Genomic DNA, 22,998 nt, shown 5'->3' with positions numbered 1-22,998 from the left:
TCATCACCATTTAATTTAATTCATCATTCATCATCGCCACAGCTTGTATTAGGAGCTCACAGAGTTACTGCTTGTCACAAATTTATACAAAATACTTTTAAAGCAACTATGATTTTACCAGTGCTAACATATTATCATATGCATACTTTGGCAGCCAAATGAAACTGAATGAAATAATGTTGAAAAAAAAGTGTTTTTTTTTGTTTTTGTTTTTGTTTTTTTAAAGAGTCATTCAGTCTCAGTAAGTTTGTAAGCAGTTTGCTGTAATTGCCCTATTTGTCAATGTGAGATGGTGACTGGAGCTGAATTTGCATTTACTTAAGAATCAGTCAGTCGTGAAGAGTTTTCTGAAATGTCAAAGCTTCACTGATGCATCACCTTTCACATCCTTTCTAAATCCCGGTGCACAGCTACTTCATTAGTTTTTCTTTGTCCAATGGGGTATATTCAAAATAATATAAACTGATACACCCTCAAACAATTGGTCATTTTCTGTGCTACAAAACCTATTCCAAATTATATGACTAGAAATTTCAAGGGGACCTGAAGATTTTGTATGGGAGATGAGATTTTGTATGGAAGATGAAACCGTTTACACTACTGAGCAACACAAAATAGATAACAGGGAATCCAGAAAGAGACAGACAATCAATGTGATGGAGGTGTGATTTACACATTTGTCACTAATGGACATCAGAGCTTTAGTCTTCCAGGCTGTATAACTTTGAATAATGTAAATGTCTGGAAAATAAGTTATCTGACAGTGTATTCAAAAGGCCAGAAAAGGCCAGCAAAGGACACGAGAACTCATATTGCTGATGCGCTGGATGGTGAGGTGGTTTCAGTCAGACTAAAAATAGCAGCTGCAAACACTGAAGTTGGTTAGCTGCATAGTTGGAAACAGGAGATCTGGCATAATCCAAATGGCGAAAGTGACTTAACTTTAAAAACATAGAGGAGCTTGTTTCAGAGCATAAATTTCATGTCAATGAATTACATGTAATTGATATATTACTATCATTACTATATTGACTTATTGAAAGCTGTAACAATATATTATGTGGCTTAATATTTATCATGGATAGTTTTTCTTTGCAAAAGTGAGGAGATTTGTGACATTTTTGTTGCAGAGATCTGAGCTGTAGCTAATTGAATAAGTGACTTCTATGGCTAATTATTGATTCATTCAGCTATTTATTTTTTGCAGCTCAGGCCATTTAATGATATTAAAAACACGTTTCATTGGAATTATCTTGCTTTATTTTAATTGTGTGTGGCATAATAGTTTGAATATTATCATTTATCTCAATATATCTCTATAGCAATACATCATGCTTCAAACTTTGTTATTGTGACAGGCCTATATACCGTAGGTGTATGTGGGAATCAGTATCGCTTATGATGCCAGAAGTCAGATCTTAAGCTGAGTGAAGCCTCCCATCCAGAATCTCATTGCTGTCAGCCAGCGTTTCCTGACTGTTGGTGGTTTTCCATGGCACCAGCAGGAGCTTTTATCATCTGGTAATTAAATTTCCTCTACACTGAAGCCTATCAACACTGTGTGATATGCCCCACTGTGGACCTGATTGTGTACAGCATGTGTGAATGAGGTTGTAGAAAACTACATAAAAATACTGAACAAAATACTACTAAATTAAGGTAATGCTAATACGCTACAGAAAAAAAAACAGCAATGGATTTTTGGGAAGGGAAATTAAATTGCAACAACAGTCAAGGGTGCATGTCCTTTTACTGTGTGTATGACGGGCCTTTTACCCAAACTGATTCATCATCTGTCATCCCTGCTGCTTCTACAGCTGTCAACAGACCTTCACAGTGTAATTTAGTTTGAGAGTTATTGAGGGGTAATGGGTTTGGATTCATCATCCCTACCATGTCACTGGAGAAATAGCCATGTTAATTAAATCTTAATTAAATGCATATGACAACCAACAACAGGAGCATCATAAATAGAACAGATGAGACTAAAGGTAAGCAAAATATAGAAAATGATGTAAAACTGAAATTGTTCATCTGAACATAGGCAAAATATTGAGTATTTTTCTATAACTGAAAAAAAGCTGCAAAGAGCACAGATTAATAATAATAATACTACAATTACTACTATGGAACTCTATGAAGACCCAGACATTGAGCACCACACAAATACAGTCCTGTCATATATTAAATTTTGTACAGACAATGTAACAACTAAAAAACACATTAAAGTGTTCCCCAATCAGAAACCCTGGTTCACCAGCAGGGTGCGTGAACTGTATAGAGCTCGGGATGCAGCACTACAGTCAGGAAATGGGGAGGAGTATCGAAGGGCGAGGGCCAACCTGCGCAGGGGCATTACAGTTGCTAAAAGACAACATGCAAGGCAAATTGAGGATAACTTCAGTGATAATAACCCCCGTGCAATGTGGAGAGGTGTGAGGAATATGACAAATTACAAGCAGGGCAATCCCACCTCAGCTCCCATCAATCCATCTCTTCCTGATCAGCTGAATTCCTTTTTTGCCCGCTTTGAGGACAGCCCTAACACCATAGGAGAATTCCATCCATCTGCTGTGACCTGCCCTCTGGACAGTGAACACCCACTCACTTTCCAAAATTACCAAGTTAAAAAAGAGCTGCTTCACATCAACTGCAACAAAACTGCAGGACCCGATGGAGTGACAGGTAGGGTACTGAAAGCATGTGCTGATCAGCTTGCCCCAGTATTCACAAACATATTTAACATGTCACTAAAGAAGGCCACTGTTCCCAGCTCTTTTAAATCAGCCACCATTATACCAGTGCCCAAAACCTCAGCTGTCACCTGCATGAATGATTACCGGCCAATTGCTCTCACTCCGGTAATCATGAAATGCTTTGAGAGGCTAGTCTTATTTCACATCAAATCATGCATTTCCCCAAATTTGGACAGGCATCAATATGCATATAGAACCAATAGATCCACTGACGATGCCATCTGCGCTGCACTGCACGCTGCTCTGACGCTGCTCTGACGCACCTGGAAACTCCCAACAGTTATGTCAGGATGCTATTTGTGGATTACAGCTCTGCATTCAACTCTATCAGCCCAACCAAACTGTTTAATAAACTGCTCACTCTTGGCCTCTCACCCCTCTTGTGTCTCTGGATAAAGAACTTCCTGACCAACAGACGCCAGCACGTCAGAATTGACCAGCATTTGTCCTCCACCATCACTGTGAGTACAGGTCTGCCTCAGGGCTGCGTCCTGAGCCCAGCTCTCTACTCCCTCTTCACATATGACTGCGTAGCACACCATAATTCCAACACTGTCATCAAATTTGCTGATGACACAAACATTGTGGGGCTCATAACAAACAGCTGCTTACAGGGAGGAGGTCCTGACACTGATCTCCTGGTGTAAAGACAATGACCTGCACTTAAATACAAAGAAAACTAAAGAAATGATAATTGATTTCAGGAAAAACAAATGCATTCCCCATCACATTGGCCTCTACATCAACGGAGAAGAGGTAGAGAGGGTCTCCAACTTTAAGTTCCTGGGTGTGGAGATCAGTGAGGATCTAACCTGGAGGTTAAACACCATCAGCGCTATAAAGCGTGCCCAGCGGAGACTGTTTTTTCTACGAACACTCCGCCAGAACGGGCTCTCCCAGAAGCTCCTAACCAACATTTACCGGTGCACCATCGAAAGCGTTCTAACGTACTGCTGTACATCATGGTATGGAGCCTGCACAGCTGCTGAAAAGAAGGACCTGCAGCGAGTGGTGAGAACAGCTGAAAAGGTGGTGGGCTCCTCACTCCCGAACCTGGACACCATCTACTCTTCACGTCTCCACACACGGGCCTCCAACATTTTGCAGGACCCCACACACCCCGGGAACTGCCTCTTCCACACTCTCCCCTCAGGAAGACTTCAAACTCCCCTCACACGCACAAACAGGCTGCGCAACAGCTTCTATCCACAAGCAGTGGACGTGCTAAAAGGGCACAGGCACAGATAAAAGACCTGAAGGGACTCGGTGCAATAATCTATTTATTTTATTTAATAAATGTTGTTGTTTTTTTTGTTTTTTTTATTGGTATGGATGTGAGGATGTGTGTATATTTGTAAAACTTTTTACTGCTACAGATCTGCTCTGCTGAAGTTTCGTTGTATTTCATACAATGACAATAAATAAATCTATCTATCTATCTATTATATTAACTATAACTTCTTGTTAGGGCTAGGAAAATGTTTTTTTTTTCTTTGTTTGTTTTTTTGTTTTTTGGAGAGGGGGTGTCCTTGAATGATTCTTGGTTTTTGAATATATAAACAGTATTTTTTGGTACCTATTTCAGTATTTAATAGTATAGAATGACAAAACAGAATCACAATGTTCATAGATTGCATTAAACCCTAGTACTTCAAATAAAAGCTATACCTTCATCATTCATTTGGTGACTGCACCAAGAAACAATCAATTGTGCTGTCTCTAATAACAAGGGTATAAAATATCATATAACTGTTATCAACATAATCCAAAAAACGGCAGAAATTGCCCGATCCATAATAATAATGCAAACATTATCTGTATTTCCTAATATACTTGTTAATTTGTTATGTCTGTTTGTTTTTGTTAATAAACAAATGGTTTACCTGTTTGACTACAGTTTTTCTCAAATACTCAAAACAACTGTTACAACTTTTATATTTACTTTAAGTGTATATTTTCTAAACATAGTCAATAATTGGAAAAAAAATCTCATCTTACCCTTGTCTGTCTCCATCCACTAGGATACGGACCAAGATGCCAGTAACAGCCACGAGGATGGGGTAATGGTCCACGCTTTCAAGACCTGCAGCAGAAACACTTATTAATATTGATGCTGGGGGGCATTTGTGGATCATATTGCATCAGCCAAATCACAGACTCCAATTTAGGCAAAAGGTTAGTCTGAAACTGCACAACCCCAAAAAGTTTCTATTCTATCGATAAAAAACACACATGGACAAGAACACAATGCATCATTTGTGAAAGCTCCTGCCCTTCAACATTTATCAACAACAAGCCATTTCAGAATACATTTCCTTGCTCTGTTATTGTAACTGAAATGTGCAATAACAGTCGCACTATGAAGCATAAATATTGCTAGAAGAAAAGTATAAAAAATGTGGAGAATTGTGAAAGGAAAAGTTTTTGAATGTCTACCTGGCAGTCTCAGATTGACAACACGATCAAATAGGTTCTTCTCAGCTGTTACTCTATTCAGTACTTGGTTTAACAACTAACAAGCAGAAAGAGAAAAATAATTAGAAAGAATTAATACACAGCATGGACATTTCAAACAGGGGTACAAATGACTAAGGAACATACCTGTGCCAATCGTCGAAGGAGGAGCTCCGCAGATGGACGCGACCAGTCCAAAAAGATTTCTGGTACAAGTGTAACTGTCATCTCCAGCACACGCAGTAAACTTACAGACAGGTCAAAGCATGTGGCACACACCTGCAGTAACAATATTGCAAGTTACACTACTATCACATTCGTGGTATGAACTAAGTATGTGACTCGAAATAATAAAACTAATGGACAGACATGCCCTTGGGTACCTTTAGTTGACGAGTATCCACAAAATTTCTCTCTGGGCGCTCTGCAGCCTGCTGAATCTAGGAGAGAAAACAAGGCAGAGAAAAATATCTTAAACTTTTTTTTTCTGCACAGTAGACTTTCCAAATCCAATGACAACAAGTAATTAATTGGGCTAAAGTTGTTACGGTTTCTCTATATCTTACAACAGGTGTAACTTGTAGATTGTTTTGTTAAAACCAGGGATTGTAAAATATTACACAAATAGTATAATACAATAATACATAGAACAGTAAAAGATGTTTGTCTGAATATTGCCATTGGGATAATCCCTGAAAAAGTGAGATATTATTTTTTGTCAATACTGCAAAGGTCTAGGACTCATCAGTGTAGTTGATAAAATGTGTTCCCTAGTGTCTGTATTTAGGATATTCATTTTTCAGGTTCAAGAATGTGATGATATCATACTCCCAGATGGTGGCAAGAGACAGTATTTCTTATTAATTAGATTGTACTTTACCATAAAATATCCAAAAAGTATATGCACAAACGTTGAACCTGATCGTGTCTATTAATGACTAGACTCACTGTATTACAACAAAAATCTAAATCTAAATCTAAAAAAAATTTTATCTGCCTCCCATCTGTATTAAATAAGATTGACCTATAGAATGATGTGATGCCATCTGAAATTCAGCAATACAGTTTCTCACAGTTTCTCAAAGATTAGGTCACATGAAAAGAAAACAGCAGATTATATTGTTGTAAAGTAAGCCTTGGTGTGGGTTTATCAGACAAATTGATAAGACAGTCAATGACTTCTGGTTCAACACTTCAGTAAGTGGATGAATTAGTTTCCAATCTATCCTGTATGTGCATCATGGGTCTCAGCATATCTAATCAGTGTGATATTGGATTATGCACCTTATTTAACCGGCAGATAGCTTCTACATCAGGCATGCATAATGAAAAAAACATCTTTATATTCCACAATGACACTGAGAGATCAGTTGATAAGAAAACTTCACTCAAAATATTAAAACTGGAGTACCTGATTTTCACACTGAAAAATTACTTTAGTATTTAAATCTAACTAGTCCCTAACTCTCACAAACCTCTTGGCACATTAACAAGCATGTGCTGAGCATGCGCAGCAGTTGAGAACACAGCGAGCACGCCAAGCTCTGAGAACTTGGTAGAATTGAGGCTCTTAATCAATAAAAAGTGCCTTAAAAGTTCTTTGAATAAAAAGTAAAAGACCTTTACTCAGCATCATGCCGACCAAAAAGACAAAAATCCACTCTAAACCAGACGAAGAAGAGGGAGAAGTCGGGACGCAACAAGACGAGCGCATGACGCAGCGACAGGTGTGCAAAACAGTTCCAATGAACTGGCGCATTTAATACGCACTATAATAAGAGAAGACATAAGGGTGGTGGTATCTCAACTTAATACCATCAAGGACATTTCTGGTTTCCCGGATCTGACCACAGAGATGGCAAAGAAAAGGGCCAGCTTTCAGGAGATCAGGGCCAAACTACGAGACACCGGAGTGAGGCATGGGATTCTGCATCCAGCCAGGCTGATAATAACATTCAAAGGTAAGACTAAAAAATTCACAGAGCGCAGTGTGGCTGACACGTATGTCAAAACGGTAATCGAGCCAGGGTTAAAGAACATTGGATTGAATGTAAGTATCATTGTCAGTGGCTATATGTTATGAAAGCTCAATGTAAGATTAAAAGTAAAATCATGATGGCAAGAATATTTCATGATAGTTATGTTGGATAAAAAAGGGGTTTGAAATTGCTCATTTAAATGTGTGCAGTTTAAGGAATAAAGTTAATGAAGTTATGAATTTAATAGAAGATTATAATTTTAGGTATTAGCATTATCAGAAACACATTTAGATTCAACAATAAATAGCTCTGCTTTAGGTATAGATGGATATAATATTTACAGATTAGATAGAAATCTACAAGGAGGAAGGTTAGCTTGCTATGTCCAAAGCCATATTCCAGTCAAAGTCAGAAATGATCTTAATACCCCAGGAGTGGAAGTGATGTGGTTACAGCTACAGCTCCCTCATTTAAAGCCTGTCCTTCTTGGGTGTTGTTACAGATCACCAAATGTTGCAGTCGTGTATCTTGACCAAATATGTAACATGTTGGATAAGGCATGTGATAGTGAAAATGAAATTTATTTTTTAGGGGATTTAAATATTGATTTTATGCCTGAAAGTTGTGCCTTAAAAAGGTAAATTATCTTCATTTGCCAATACTTGTAATCTATCACAACTGGTCAGTAAATACACTGGAGTAAATGTAAAAGTGGATGGGATGCACTCAGGAAGTCTAATTGATTTATTTTTTTCAAATGTGCCAGAGTTATGCACTGAGGCTATTTCTGTTCCAGTTGGTTGCAGTGACCACAATTTAACTGCAGTTATAAGAAAACAAAGGTACCCAAACCTGGTCAAAAATTTATTTGCAAAAGAACATTTTAAAAATTTTTAAAGAGGATGATTTTGTTACAGATGTAAGAAGAATAGATTGGTCAGATGTAACACAAGCTCATGATCCATGCAGAGCAGTGGACATTTTTAACACCTTGATGACCAGGGTCATGGATAAACATGCTCCTATGAGGAAGCAAGCTGTGAGAAATGTTTCTGCCCCATGGTTAGATCAAAAACTCAAGGAATACATGAAACAAAGAGATAAAGCCAAAATGGAAGCATATGATACTAATAATGTGGAACTGTGGAAAAATTACCGTAAATTAAGGAATTATGTGACCAAATTGAACAAAAGTAAAAAACTTTTATATTAACAAACGAAGATTAGAGATGCAAAAGGTGATAATTTAAAAGTTTGGGGAACATTAAATGAAATTTTGGGAAGAAAGAAAAAATCAACAACCACATTTGTAGAATCAAATGGGGTTTATTTAACTAAACCAAGAGAGATTGCAAATTATTTGAAACAATCTTTTAAAAATAAAATTAAGAAATTGAGAAATGCCATGCAGCCAGGACACAAAAGGAAACCAAATTTTTGTAAATTCAAATTTAATACTGTAACACAAAATAGTGTGAAAGAATTATTACAGGCAAGTAAGGATAAACCAGCTGGAATGGATAATATTGAAGCTAAATTAATAAAGCTGGTGGCAGACATAATTTCTTACCGGTTTCTCATATAATTAATTTAAGTTTAACTAAAGGTATTTTTCCTACAAAATGGAAGACAGCAAAAGTAATTCCTTTGATAAAAAATGATAAAGAACCATTATCAGATAAAAACAGTAGACCAATTATTTTATTGCCCGTATTGAGTAAAATCATGGATAAAGTGGCATCTGATCAAATTCAAAAGTATTTTTTAGTTAACGGGTTAAATACCATTCATCAACATGCAAAATGGGTCACTCCATGACAACAGCGCTCACTCAAATCACAGATTACTGGCTACAGGAAATTGATAAGAAAAATCTTATAGGCACTGTATTCTTAGACTTGAGTGTGGCATTTGATGTTTTAGATCACAGTATTTTATTAAATGTGTTATATAACAATTTGTATGTAATGAATTTGAGGAGACCCCAGGAAGAATAGCTACTGATGTTTCAGTAGCTAATGGGGATCTTAATAAACTAAACTAAACTAAACTAAACTAAACAAGCATAGGCCACTAGCACAGCTTTTCCAGACAAATAGGTGAAGCAGCTTCTACAACACAGTTTCTGGGAAGGTGGGCTGAATTTACTAATGGTATGAGCAAAAGTTGGTTACTTCAGCATCAGCTCCAAGGGGGAAAGCTTTGTCAAAAATTGTCTTCAAACAATACACACAAGTAAGTATATGTTTTGAGCATACCTCTTGGATCATGCCTATGAACTCTGAGAAGGCCCAGTTGAGCTGGTTCAGGACACTGTTAAGGAAGGAGGCAGCCATGTCCTTATCCAGGCTCAGCAGTTCTGCCATGTGTCTCTGCAGCAATAGCGATGGGCACGGCTCTAATTAGGGAGACCGGAGAAAAGCATTCTAAGATATTTTTCACAAATGCATTCAACAGTATAACATACAATATAACATAAATACTTCAGATCATCCACACATCAATCAGAATGTTTGTTGAACTTGTGTTGAACTTGTATCATTGATGAAATTGCTTGTCATTATACTTTGAGTACATTGAACCAGACATGTTCTTTTGTAGAAAAGGGATGTCAAGCAGTTGCAGAGTCAAAGTGTACATCTTAATTTCTAAAAGAATATGCTTTTATAAAATATATAAAATTTTTACAATTATGAAGTACTTATTTTTTGTTTGTTAGCAACTATACTGCTCCTGGTTTGGTGGTGATCCTCATTGCTGGACTTTGTAGGTGTGCATTATATGCACCAAGCACTGAAACATGAGTCACTCAGATGAAAGATTTGGAGAAGGAAAAGCACCACGGAGGAGAAATACTGCTGCAGATAACAGGGAAAAGGAAAGAAATTGTCTACACTGGGAAAATATAATGTGCACAAACATGACAAATGAGAGTAAAAAGGGAAATGAGACCGGTAGAGACTATGTGCTGCTATATAATACTTTGGGCTCCTCTGGGGGAAGTGATAGGAACACAGAGGAGCTAAGAATTCATTAAGTCTAATAATCTTGCTCCCTCTTGTCCTCCTCCCTTCTCCTCTCTGCCCTATGTCTCCTCTGGGTTCCCAGAAGGATAACGCCACTTCATCTGCCAGGGAGTATTGAAGCTACTACTGAGGGTTCATTATCCCAAAAAATGCAATCACCGAGGTCAAGCCAAAGTCAGCAAGAGTGAAAATTATACCAATTAACAGCATAGGCAAATTTGTGAAACAGCCCTAAATGCTGACCTAAGAGGCCATATTGATGGCACAGCATGCTGTTCATAAATCATTATTATGGCTTAATTTAAAAATAAGCATACACAGAAGCAGATAAGGACAGTGCCAGATTCAACATCAAAACATGCTCTAAATGTGTAAATAATGCATGAGCACTGGGAATGCACTCTATTCCCATCTAGAGTATATTGCTGACAATGTTTTTTTTAATCCTAAAAACTACTTAGTAGTTAGTACTTAGTAAGTTTAATAAGTTTCATAGCCTTGTCACTAAAAATAGAGGAACTATGAGGGATAAATGAAACTTACTTTGAAAACTAGCAACTGATAGATCCCCTGAAATGCATGCAAGTAAAAAGTCACACAAATTAAGTTGTTTCATGCAGGAGAGAATAAATGAAAGGGGGATCACAGCTCAATAAGCAAAATCTAAAGATGCACACAAAAGAATAATACAGCTTAGGGCATGGCATCCAAAATTGCAGACAGATAAAAGCAAGGCTGCTCATCTGTGCCATCGCCCCCTCCTACCACCATCACTTACACACCACATTCACAGACAAGCTGGGTGAAGCATACTGCCTAAGGACACTTACATAATTTTAAGAGACAATATATTTAAACTTAATATGAAGACCATCTAAAGATCAGTATCAGTGTTTTAGTTTGATTGGGTGCAATAAAAAGTATGTTTTTTTCAGATGCTGTGTTAAATAAGATTATAGAGTAGAAATAGTTTTCTTCTTTTTATAATATTACTGTAACAGTGGCTGTACTATCTCACAGTCTCACAATACACTGCTGCCCAAACACATAGTGCTGAGAAACAATAATGAGAATGGTCCGAAGCACACACAGTGAGTAAACATATGCACAAAAAGCACAGGGTTTGAAAAGTATGGGAGCACCTACTCTGCAGACTGGGAAGATTGGCATCTTCAGGTTTGGTTTTGAGGAGATGAGGCAGTCGAGTGTACCTGTAGCCAAAACCACAACCCTGAAAAACAACATGCTCAGTAAATAATACAGCAATATTTTACTCAGCATCTGACCCCGTTTCAAAGGATTTAGTCAGTCATTTAATTTAATTGTTTCATGTATTTATTCTATTTTATAATCTTTTTAGTAAAGTGCTAAAAGAAGACCTTACCCTCCAGAGTCTGACCAGTATCCAGTTAGTCTGAGCCCATGGCCTTTGTTCATAGGGAGCCAACAGGTTCCTCATCATGGCAACTCGTCTACAATGTTCAAAAATGGTTAAGGGTCACAGCAGTTCATACATAACCCAACTCCTTCAGCAAACATGATATTTTTACATGAAAAAAAGTATTTTTAAACAAGTTTTACTGAGAGAATATTAAAATCAGATCCAAAATTAGATCAAATATGTGGCAACAAAGATAATTTCTATTTTTGTTTTCTTTGACTGGTCTACACAGAAAAACATGTAACTTAAGCTGTGACAACATATTGCACTCACTGTTCCTCTGGAATCCTCTCGACAGCCCTGAGGGATTGTGGGTAACAGACATAGCTGGCCAGGGCTTGCATCAGAGAATCTTTAATGTCTACAAGGAGAATATTGGAAGATATTTTTAAATGGGTACAGATTAGCACTTGATGAAGGTGCTAATAAGTGCCTCCTATTCCTCACGTCTTCATCAGTTTATTAACACAACAAAGGCACATCACACCAGAGACAAAGAAATCCTTGTACAGTACGGCAACATAAGAAAAGCACATTTTTAATAAAAGTGGCTTCATTAATATTGAAACAAGTAAAACATCACATTAAAAGCACAGTCTAAAACAAATAGCTATACAAGTAACTCCAAACAACACATGTATTATATATTGGTTTATATCTCTTAACGTAAGTACTGTATTTGTGAATTTAGATCAAAGTTTACCATCAAAAGCAACCAAAGTGAAAGAAAAAGGCACCAGATGACATTAATTAAGAAAAGAAAATCTCTGATGTTACAATTAGACCACCTACAGTCTACTGAGAATTGGAAGACAAACATGAAAGTGAGTCTTACCTGTTCCAACTATACGTGGATCTGCAAAGTGCTTAGCAAGGATAGCAGCAAGTTGAGTCAGGGTTTCCTCGTAGCCTGGGGGAAATAAAAGTAGAATTAGGTGACAATGACAGAGGTTTTGCTTAAATGTGCAGAAAAGATACTTGGCAAGCCAATTAAAACCTGACAGTGGCATGTTAGCTTGGGATGGTCACAAATGGTTTCAATTAGATAAAATGGTTAATAATAATGTCTTATTATGTCATTATTGTATTATTTTTAATGCATTATTGACACATTAAAAATAAACAGGAAACCATTTCAGACTTCTGAGTTAAAAATAGTTTTATATAAATGGTATAACCGAATAGCTACACTATACTACATTTTATCTTTAACTACCTGGTAGTTCATCCATGCTGTTGGCTGGGCTGAAGTAGTTCTTCAGAGCACTGTATGCATTCATAGCTACATTGAGGTAGAACTCTGGTGCAAAAGCAAACAAAGACCCAGTGTTGTCGGCGTGTTCAATGGTCCGGATGCATACACACAGTAGCCAGTATATGTCCAACATCTTCTCCTGAGGAATTCCAAACATGACAGGGATAAATAATATATAATATGTGGTCACTTACAGTTCAGACAATGAATGTATGCACATATTTGGATCACCTTTGAGTAGACGGTGGCATTAATCCAGGCTAGTCTTCTGCTTAGGTGGTTCAACTTTTCTGCAAAAACCTTCTGGCTTTTCTGGAGCTCCTCCAAAATATCTGGTCTCTAAGAGTCAGACAATGGACAATTTTATATAAAACATTTGCTGTCCTAAATGTATCTTGTTAATTTGTGAGGTTTGTATAATAATTTTAATTTACGGTTTTAAATCTTTTTTTTGTTCATGCCAGGTGCTAGTGAGACAATGGTCCTTTCACATTTGTATATTTATTTACACCAGATTGTTATCCTACTATTAAGTTTACTAGTGACACCCCAAGGTGCTACAGTAATGAGACAACATCACAGTACGGCTGACAGTGTTGCTGACTGGTGCATGGCCAATTACCATCAACACAGCACCAAGAAAACAAATGATTATATTCAGCTCTTGCAAACCCTAAAGTAAACTTTGTCACAAAATGTTATGTCATTCTGCTAGTACAAAGTGGTGATAAAAACAGCATCTCCGTTAATACCTTGGGTGAGACTAGCCATGAAAAATTATGTTTTTTCAGCAAAAGAAAACAGTACAAGATAAACTCATTATTCAAAAGTATTGTCTTGTCCTTTTATGCATACAACTGTTGAGAAAGCAATTGCCTGCATTTACCATTTAGCAAGCAATAAAAAGTAGAAAATCCGGCACAGCTAAGACCAGTAATGAGGAGGATGATAATTAAAAATAACAAATGACTCCAAATGATTTTAAACAAGAGCCATCTCTATTACCAACTTACTCTCACGGGACACCGTGCTATTTTCTCATCTGTGTCCTTCAGGGCTACAGCATACTCGTGAACATCATCTGAGACCACCACCATCTGAAAAGGGAAGAAAAAGGTGTTAACCTTCTGTAGTACACGCTAGCCGTGGCATTCCAAATAGGAAGTTCGCATGCAGGCACTTCCGGCTCCTTCTGACCCTGGGTCCCTTTGACTTACATTGGAATATTGTCATCCCTCTCTCTGTAACTGCTGCAGAGAGCCTCATCATTTTAGTTTTAAAATGTTTGTATTAACTCACTCTACATGATCCTTGTTTTTTTTCCCACACTATTTTATCAGTTCAAAAAATTCCTATTCATAACAGAGTCTGGCTCCAAATTCACTCCTGTAACTGTTAGCATCACAAGCTTCATTTTAGTGCCACTTTTTTATGTGTGTGAAATATGTACAAGTAGTGACCCAGTTAATAATGGGGTTGTCCCACAGCTTTCCTTTATTATATTGTTTTGGACTCTTTGGACAGTTGTTTGTTTATAACAAACATAAAAGGACTTTGTTAATGCTCAATCTATGATGTTCAGTTCCAATATAGTAACATACTAACACAATCATGCAAATTCTGGTGATATAATTTTTTTCCTTGTGTCCTAAATTCTCACTATTTTGGCTTGATTTTTTACCAATAAGCCTCAAAAAAGATTCTGGTCTTTAAGTTATTTTTAGAGTTAAATGATTGGGTTCCTGTATCAAGACTTCCACCTGCAGAGAGACATGAGACAGACAGAGATAGTACGTCTATTGTTGAACTTGTGAAGTTCGGGTACCCTACTTATTCATTCAAAATATTAGACACTGCACAACTCTCCTATAAAAATAATAATAAGTAAAGTAGTAGTAGTAGTAGTAGTAGTAGTAGTAGTAGTAGTAGTAGTAGTAGTAGTAGTAGTAGTAGTAGTAGTAGTAGTAGTAGTAGTAGTAGTAGTAGTAGTAGTAGTAGTAGTAGTAGTAGTAGTAGTAGTAGTAGTAGTAGTAGTAGTAGTAGTAGTAGTAGTAGTAGTAGTAGTAGTAGTAGTAGTAGTAGTAGTAGTAGTAGTAGTAGTAGTAGTAGTAGTAGTAGTAGTAGTAGTAGTAGTAGTAGTAGTAGTAGTAGTAGTAGTAGTAGTAGTAGTAGTAGTAGTAGTAGTAGTAGTAGTAGTAGTAGTAGTAGTAGTAGTAGTAGTAGTAGTAGTAGTAGTAGTAGTAGTAGTAGTAGTAGTAGTAGTAGTAGTAGTAGTAGTAGTAGTAGTAGTAGTAGTAGTAGTATTTGTAGTAGTAGTAGTAGTAGTAGTAGTAGTAGTAGTAGTAGTAGTAGTAGTAGAATTACAACAATAATAAATACATATATTTACCATAATATATAAATACCCACTACAGTGGTGCTGTCGTGCGAGGACACAATACATACAGACATACTACAAAAGGCAATACAGTCAGCAAACTAACAGCTACAAAGGCTGTTAAACTAAGGACACTAGTGGTCATATCTTTGAATTTTTAAAAAATGGGACAAAATAATATCTGATAGGTCAAAGGGCTTTGTCGACTTAAAGGCCAATCTTTGTTTTAACACTGCAGGGGTTTATATCAAAATGAGAAAGATAAAGCAGTTGTGGTGTGAGAACTAAATTGGTACAAAAACATAGAATAGCACTCTAGATCAAATGTACCACTTAAACTACTACTACTTTGTATAAAAGAAAGAAGAGATCCTATTTTGTACTTGTAATTAAAGTGTCAACCATACATACATGCTGACCTTATATAATAATTACACTAAGCAGTTAAAATTTACTTGATAAGACTGTAAGATGAGTGAAGAAGAATGCTTTCAAAGCTGAAAATGAAAACAGTAGAACTATATTTGCACTATAAAGGCTTATAAAACAGTATAGGTAGCATTTGACAGATCAGATTTTATTATTTATAGTGGCTTTAGCTGACAGAGCCCTCTGTGAAGGTCAGAATATACCTCATGCATACAAATGGAGCAATTTGTGGATTGAGACTCGTAGGGAGTTTCCTAGATTGAGTACGCATGGTATCTAAACCAATATCTTTTTAAACAGCCCTTATGTATAAAGCCAAGCCCACCTTGCCAAGTTGCTGATGAACACTGAGGTTGTACATCATCACAATTCCATCAACAATTTCCAGCAGGGACTTGTCTGCGATTGGCTGCTCGGGTTCTTCCATCGGTCGCCCCAGCAACAGGCCATCGTTACCATGGCTTCCCTCGACTAGAAAGTTAAAAGGAGCAGAAAAAAAGTTCACATAATGCAAGCCCAGGTGTATTTTGTTTAGTCTGTAAATTGTAAGGCATCATAAATGTAAACCCTGGCACTGCATAACCTAAAGCCATAAAAAAGGTAATGAATCTAAATAATACAATTGTTCAGATTCACATCTGATGCATTAATGGAAAAAATATATAAATTGTTACCACAAGGATCAAAACACAAAAAGTAAAATAGGCAAAAGATTGTTTAAAAAAAGTTAGATAACTCATTTTTCCCCCAATTAGGTCATATTCAGATGATTCCTTTTTAGTAAGATAATACTTACTATCCTCTTCAGTTCTCTGTTCCACAGCAAGAGTTCGAACCTTAACTTTTTCAGGTTGTGTAAAAGGTCGTCTTGGGGTCATGAGACTAACAGCAGCTGTGCTGAGAAACCTGTTTGCTCGTCCCAGTGTTGGAGAACTTAGCCAGCTAGGACGTGCCAGAGCTCCACCCATTGCTGCAGCACCAAAGGGTCTCTGATGTGAGGTGAAAAATAAGCTTCATGTTAATTGATATGCTATTTAATTGTGCAGTTGTGTAATTTTATAGAATTAAGAACTGAGCCTGAACCTGAGCAGCTCCATTTTCCTCATCCTCATCAAGATCATCCATGGAAGTGGCCTGAATCTCTGCAGGGTCGATGATGACATTAGCTTTACTGGCCAAGTCGTCTGATGAAACAGCAAAGAAAATATATGATTTACACTATAAAAGCTTGTGCGTTTTACCTGTTGTATTATGCAATGTTAGGCACTGGTATGAAAAGATTGCATCATTTCTTAAATAATAAAATGTTACAATATGAATTTAAAACAGTGTTGTAATGCTCCAAATCATTCTACATTGCCAAGACAACAGAGACTGTGTAAGGTAATCAAATATTTACATCAGCTATGCATATGAAGAAAGAATAAAAACTTCATTGCAACATTTGCAACAACTAATTTGGTTATTTGTGATAATAATGTGGGATAATACAAGTGATGGGAAAAGTGGTCCAAAGCATTTGCGGATAAAGAAATCTGAGCTGGGCACTGTTGTTCTACTGTTACCATGTGCCACGGCAAAGGTCCCTGTAACAGCCTCTGTTTCGATACTTAAAAGAGCAGAAGATATTATGCTTTTATGTCCTGAGTGAATAGGAAACACTATAAATACCCAGAATGTCTGTTTCCCTGCAAACACAAACACCTGTGTAATGAACACCTCAGGAGTGTTTGCCACTTACAAATCAGAATGCATTAAGTTTCCTCCTCTTGCTTCTGACTTCATCCCTATATGCAGATGGAAAAGCTCTGCCCAGCATTCAATCAAATTGATAAGCTAATCAATAAATGAGGTCACACCCAGTTAACAACGGATGACACAGGATCATGCAAGTAGGTAGAGTAATGAACGGCCTGAGGATTTATGGGGCTACGTGAGAGGTTGTGTTAATCAAGTTGTGAATGTATGCATAGGCAGGATGAGGCACATAAAGACTAGCTAGCATAGCCAGTGTTGGGAAGGTTACTTTTAAAATGTATTCCCCTACAGATTACAGATTACATACCCCAAAATGTAGTTTGTAACATAATCCATTAAATTACTTAAAGTGAGTAACGTAATCTGAATATTTTGGATTACTTGATTTGCTGTAGAGAAGCAAAGACTCAGAAATCTTCACATAAGATGTTTTGTCTGATAAAAGAAAATGAAAAGGCCGAGTCTTTACTTAACCAAATTAAAAATATTATTGATAGAAGAAGAGGAGGAGACACAGTCCACAGAGCATGATTTAGTCCTGTTAAATCCTGTTTTAGACTTGGTTTAGACCTGGTTTAGCCGTGGTTTATTTCTGGTTTAATCCTGGTTCAGTCCTGGTTCAGTCCTGGTTCAGTCCTGGTTCAGTCCTGGTTCAGTCCTGGTTCAGTCTTGGTTTAGTCCTGGTTTAGTCCTGGTTTAGTTCTGGTTTAGTCCTGGTTTAGACCTAGTTTAGTCCTGGTTTAGTCTTGTTAAATCCTGTTTTAGACATGGTTTAGAACTTGCTTAGTCCTGGTTTAGTCCTTGTTTAGACCTGGTTTAGACCTAGTTTTAGTCCTGCTTTAGTCCTGGTTTAGTCCTTGTTTAGTCCCGGTTTAGTCCCGGTTTAGACCTAGTTTAGACCTGGGTTTAGACCTGGGTTTAGACCTGGGTTTAGACCTGGTTTAGTGTCCGGCAATGAGTGGAATTACTGAGGAAAAAAAAAAAAAAAAAAAAGGGATATAGTCCCAAATGTGAAAACAGGAAAATACTGCTGTGTAATCCATTTATTTCAACAAAGTAACTGTAATCCAATTACCACTCACTGAAACAGTAACTGTAACTGAATACAGTTACTCATAATTTGTACTCTGATTACGTAACTCTGGTACATGTAATCTGTTACTCCCCAACACTGAGCATAGCACACAGCTAACATGCACCTGAAACAACATGTTCAGAAAAGGTTTAAAGATCCAGTTCAAGATGTAAAATAATATAATAAAGAATGGTTGCAACTGTGCTCCTAGATGCAGAAAACAGAAGGGCTACAGAAACCGAATTTTTGGCATTGTAGAAGACTATATCATGAAAAGGTGAACAGTTGCAAATTTGCAATATAAAGCTAGAAGTATAGCAGAATTCACATAAAGCTTAAAGATGATCAATATTCATATTCATGTTGTATGTCATAAGATTAGGCCTGGCACGATAACAAATTTTGAAGCAGGATATACTGTTACAGAGATATACTGTGATAAACGATAATACTGAAACTACTTTATGCCACGTTGATCAATAATTCGCTCAAATGTAACTGTATTACAACAAAAATGCCCAAAATCTCCACACTTTCACAAAGAAACTGTACACACGATAAATATTCTTCCACAGAATATATAGTTCTAACTTTCATATATAATAAGTTGATATTGTATTTATCGTGACAGGCCTAAGTAAGGATATATATTTTTAATGAAAACTGATCAGTATTCATTTCGCAGAAAATATTCACTGATCCAATTAGTTAAATAAAAGTATCTGTATGAAATTCGAAATGTCCCTTGAGCCCTTGTACTGCAGCAGAGTGACTTTGAAAGGTTATGTTACACACCGGTCACTAACCACCCACAGACCTTTTCTAAATAAAACTCTGGACCTGTTTTAGCACTAAAGATCCAAACAAATTACCCATTGTGTCACGTAATTGATGGCAGCAGAGCTGTTCAGTTTTCCCTGGCACTGAATGAAGAACATATTGCCTGCACAGTGAATTTGTAAAGGCATTATCAGTCTACATTACACACCTGTCTGATGCATCTGCTGACAACGACGAGCAAACATATTGCTTTAGTTGTTGAATTTCACAACAGCACGACTCATGAAAACAAAGCAGCCCATCAATGACCATGTTTAGACTAAATACTGGCATACCACCTGTTCTTCAAAATAGAATGATGTAGAGTGCAAATAAAATTGACCTGCAGTGCATACAGGAGTTTATGAATTTTAAGTACAATTATACATTAAAGACATAATATACCATTTATAATCAAATTATAGGGAAAAAATCTATTAAAATTCTGTGTGATTAACTACAACTGACTCAGCACTTCAGTGCCCAATGTTAAGTGCATATTCTAAATGCCTGTAAAAGTGAAGCAATACCTCCCTCTAGTGGATTCAAGGAGCAGCAAACACAGCAAATCACATGTAAATAAATGTACTGGGTCTGGGTTATCTTGAAAAACTCATTATGAATATCAATGTATCTCATTATTTCACTTTTTTCTTTAATGAAAAGAAAAAGGTGTACTATATAACTTGTATTTATTTACTTACAGATATTATTATTATTATTATTTCACTTGAAAAACATACAATCTGACTATGAGCAGCGAAACTCTCTACATGTCTGACCTGTGACGAATTTCAGTAAACCTGGTACTTATTTGTTTAAACAAATAAAGTATACATTTTTTTGGGAAAATGTTGAATTAACAAACCTTTAAGAGTCTTCTTCAAGTGGGAGAGGAGTCCCCCAAGTCTCTGCAAGTCAAAGTAGTCTACCTTCCCATTGTAGAAGAGCTGAGGAGGGACATAGGCCTCTGGAAACAAACGGCAAAGATGTGAGAGAACAACAGAGGTAAAATATGTTGTGTATCTTTTTTAAAACCATAAAAAAAATATCAAGCAGTTAAACGCAGTCCTATTCAGTAGAGACTCACCTTCACTGTTAATGGTGCCTGGAGTTTTTCTTTTGCCGTCATCCCAGCAGGCTCGTACAGCTGTAATAAGCCGATGGAGGAAACAAACCATGTACTCAGGCGGACACAGAGCAGTAGGATGCTGCAAGGAGCACAACAATTTCAAACAGAAGACACATGGTTTGGCCCCGAAAAATAAGCAATCAACCTTTGTCTATACAATAAGTACGTGTTTGGTGTTTTGTAATTTTACCCCTCTGTTGCTGGCATTTTCCTGAAGGAATTTCCTGAACTTGTTTAGAAAAATGTATCGTGATGCTTCCCCCTGAGCAAAATAAAAGTAATAAAATGCAGGCGTTATTGAAACAGCATATATTTTACTGCATGTGCAGTCCAGACCTGACACTAGTAAAAATTTCAATTCTATTCATCCAACTTTTCACTTCTGTATGGAGTTTGAAAGCTTGAGGGCAAATGTTTATTGTAAATCTTTGTTGTTTTAGCACCAATTAAATTCAAGAGGCATTTCAGTTACAAACAGGAATTTAATAAACTATACATACCAAATTTATACTCTGGGTTAGCCATAGTTTTAACATCTCACCGTTAATATTCCATAGTTTATTAAATAATATAAATGATAAAATCAAATCTAAATGACTTAACTGAACAACCGATGGCATGTCTCTCTATCACCAGAACTTACTGTAGTTTTATCTTTGTTATTTAAAAGCAGCTTCAATATCTGCACTTGTAACTCCTCAACCACTATAAAAGGGAAATATTGACGTTAGATTAGATAGAGGTTAGAAGTGTAAAGACCGTATATAATTAAAATGTAGATAATAACTTACCTTCAATCCTCTTTTTGAGCCTCTGGCAGCCTCTCTCATATGCCCGACGTCTTAGGCGCTCATCTGCACTTTCATCTTTGGGTTCTCGCTCATCTTTTCCCTGCATGTAAATACCCATGCGTATGATGGAAATATCCTACTAAACTATAACTGAACAGGAACAGGCTGTTGACAGTGTTACCTCTTTGTCAAAGTGAGTTGGCCACCAGGTTGTTGGTATAAGCTCTTCTAGACCAGCTTCCTTCACTCTCAGAGGAGTCTTGATGTAGAAAAACACCACTGAACGCATCACATCAAATGTAAATATCTGTCAAGGCCACAACTGTCTTCAGGCCAAAGCTTTAATTCATCAATTTTTTTTTTTAACTACTACTCCAAAGGATATAATACATTGCTCAGCAGATATTTTCTTGATTTTTCATGGCGCAGTATGGCAGTAGTCAGACGCAAGTAATGAATCTGAAACAAAACAAGGCAAGCAGTCTTTATTGTTAGTACAGCTGATTAATTTCAATTGTGAATATGAGTAAGTGAAGGCGCAACATGTGGCGTCTTACCTGGAAACCAAGATCAGGTATTATGGGGGAAAAACGATAGGCCCGCAGTAATGACATCATCAGCTGCTTCAAACACTCATTGACTTCATAATCCTTTTAATTCAACCCATAAATGTTAATGCTTTTATATGCATCTCTAAACAGCTGACTATAACATTCAAATTAGTGTTACCTCCATAAGTAGCCAAAAGAGGTCAAGCAGCTGTTGAATGAGTGGATGCTCATCAACTGAACCTCCACCCTCCAGGATACCCAACAGAAAGTTCATCAACACATCTTCCACCAAATAAACTTTACACTACCAAGGCAAACAAAATTGTTAATAAATGTACACACATTTAGAAGTGTGAGAGTCAATGATGTGCTTTTTACCATTAATGGAGCAAAGTGGTTGAATATGTGAGCCAGGGTTATCAGGACTGTAGGATCTCCATTAAGTCTCCACACTGAAATTTCTTTCTCTACCAATCGCTCTTCCTACACACAAATGTTCTTTTTTTTAATTCAATTACCAGTGACATTAAAATTGCAATGATGGCTTGTTAACACTCAATAAGCAAATACAACAGGCAGAGCATAATGAAAATGCAGTTATGATTCATAAGGGGAGTACCTAAGAGGAGCGAGTCATTTAAAAGTACAATTCAACAGAAAATATAATTTGCATTTAAACAGGTTGTTACCTGTAAATCCAGAGCTGTAGACAGAACATTTTTGACATAGCCCAGAAGTTTTTGTGCTTTCAACAGATCTACTGTAGGTGGATTTTGAAGTGGCATGTATCCATCCACAGGGTATGTGAATCAAAAATTGGTTAAGGTAGAACATACAAAAAAAACATCTCATCAATAATTTCAAAAGACAGATTTCAAATTAATTAATAATATCAATAGTACTACAATAACATTAAGCCAGGTAATTGCCAAAATAAAATGGAGTAAGACTACATTAGATTATATAGTATAAAGGATATCGGAGTGGTCTGCTACCAAAGTTGAAAGCCACTGACTCTTTAAAGGAGAGACTAATGGCAGGAAAATATGCTATTCCTGGGCCCATTTTAATATCAGTAAAAGCAGTTCCCAAAGATTGTCCATTCCTGAATAAAAAAACAGTTTAGTGATTGATACTTAGTAAGAAAAATTGCAT

General features: G+C 36.8%; 1 protein-coding gene across 1 annotated transcript in view; it reads right to left on the bottom strand.

Moving 5' to 3' along the window:
- Positions 1-22,998, bottom strand: part of LOC110171132 (E3 ubiquitin-protein ligase RNF123) — an 84,971-nt gene that overhangs the window by 58,853 nt on the left and 3,120 nt on the right. Inside the window, exons 10-36 of the mRNA XM_020936822.2 lie at positions 22,823-22,948; positions 22,533-22,647; positions 22,222-22,326; positions 22,022-22,147; positions 21,850-21,942; positions 21,678-21,751; positions 21,474-21,591; positions 21,293-21,392; positions 21,145-21,206; positions 20,692-20,763; positions 20,460-20,580; positions 20,238-20,339; positions 16,801-16,901; positions 16,514-16,706; positions 16,043-16,188; positions 13,925-14,008; positions 13,143-13,250; positions 12,873-13,050; positions 12,492-12,566; positions 11,930-12,017; positions 11,600-11,687; positions 11,362-11,446; positions 9,448-9,587; positions 5,594-5,650; positions 5,358-5,489; positions 5,193-5,268; positions 4,755-4,839 (exon numbers count right to left, since the gene is read on the bottom strand). Coding sequence (XP_020792481.1) covers positions 4,755-4,839; positions 5,193-5,268; positions 5,358-5,489; positions 5,594-5,650; positions 9,448-9,587; positions 11,362-11,446; positions 11,600-11,687; positions 11,930-12,017; positions 12,492-12,566; positions 12,873-13,050; positions 13,143-13,250; positions 13,925-14,008; positions 16,043-16,188; positions 16,514-16,706; positions 16,801-16,901; positions 20,238-20,339; positions 20,460-20,580; positions 20,692-20,763; positions 21,145-21,206; positions 21,293-21,392; positions 21,474-21,591; positions 21,678-21,751; positions 21,850-21,942; positions 22,022-22,147; positions 22,222-22,326; positions 22,533-22,647; positions 22,823-22,948 — 2,850 coding nt within the window. The remainder of the gene's footprint in view (positions 1-4,754; positions 4,840-5,192; positions 5,269-5,357; positions 5,490-5,593; positions 5,651-9,447; positions 9,588-11,361; positions 11,447-11,599; positions 11,688-11,929; positions 12,018-12,491; positions 12,567-12,872; positions 13,051-13,142; positions 13,251-13,924; positions 14,009-16,042; positions 16,189-16,513; positions 16,707-16,800; positions 16,902-20,237; positions 20,340-20,459; positions 20,581-20,691; positions 20,764-21,144; positions 21,207-21,292; positions 21,393-21,473; positions 21,592-21,677; positions 21,752-21,849; positions 21,943-22,021; positions 22,148-22,221; positions 22,327-22,532; positions 22,648-22,822; positions 22,949-22,998) is intronic.

This window comes from Boleophthalmus pectinirostris, unplaced genomic scaffold (genome assembly GCF_026225935.1).
Source record: "Boleophthalmus pectinirostris isolate CB_2022bp ecotype Guang Dong unplaced genomic scaffold, ASM2622593v1 HiC_scaffold_3, whole genome shotgun sequence".
In the NCBI taxonomy this organism is placed as follows: domain Eukaryota; kingdom Metazoa; phylum Chordata; class Actinopteri; order Gobiiformes; family Gobiidae; genus Boleophthalmus; species Boleophthalmus pectinirostris.
This window is presented reverse-complemented; position numbering and strand designations above follow the sequence as displayed.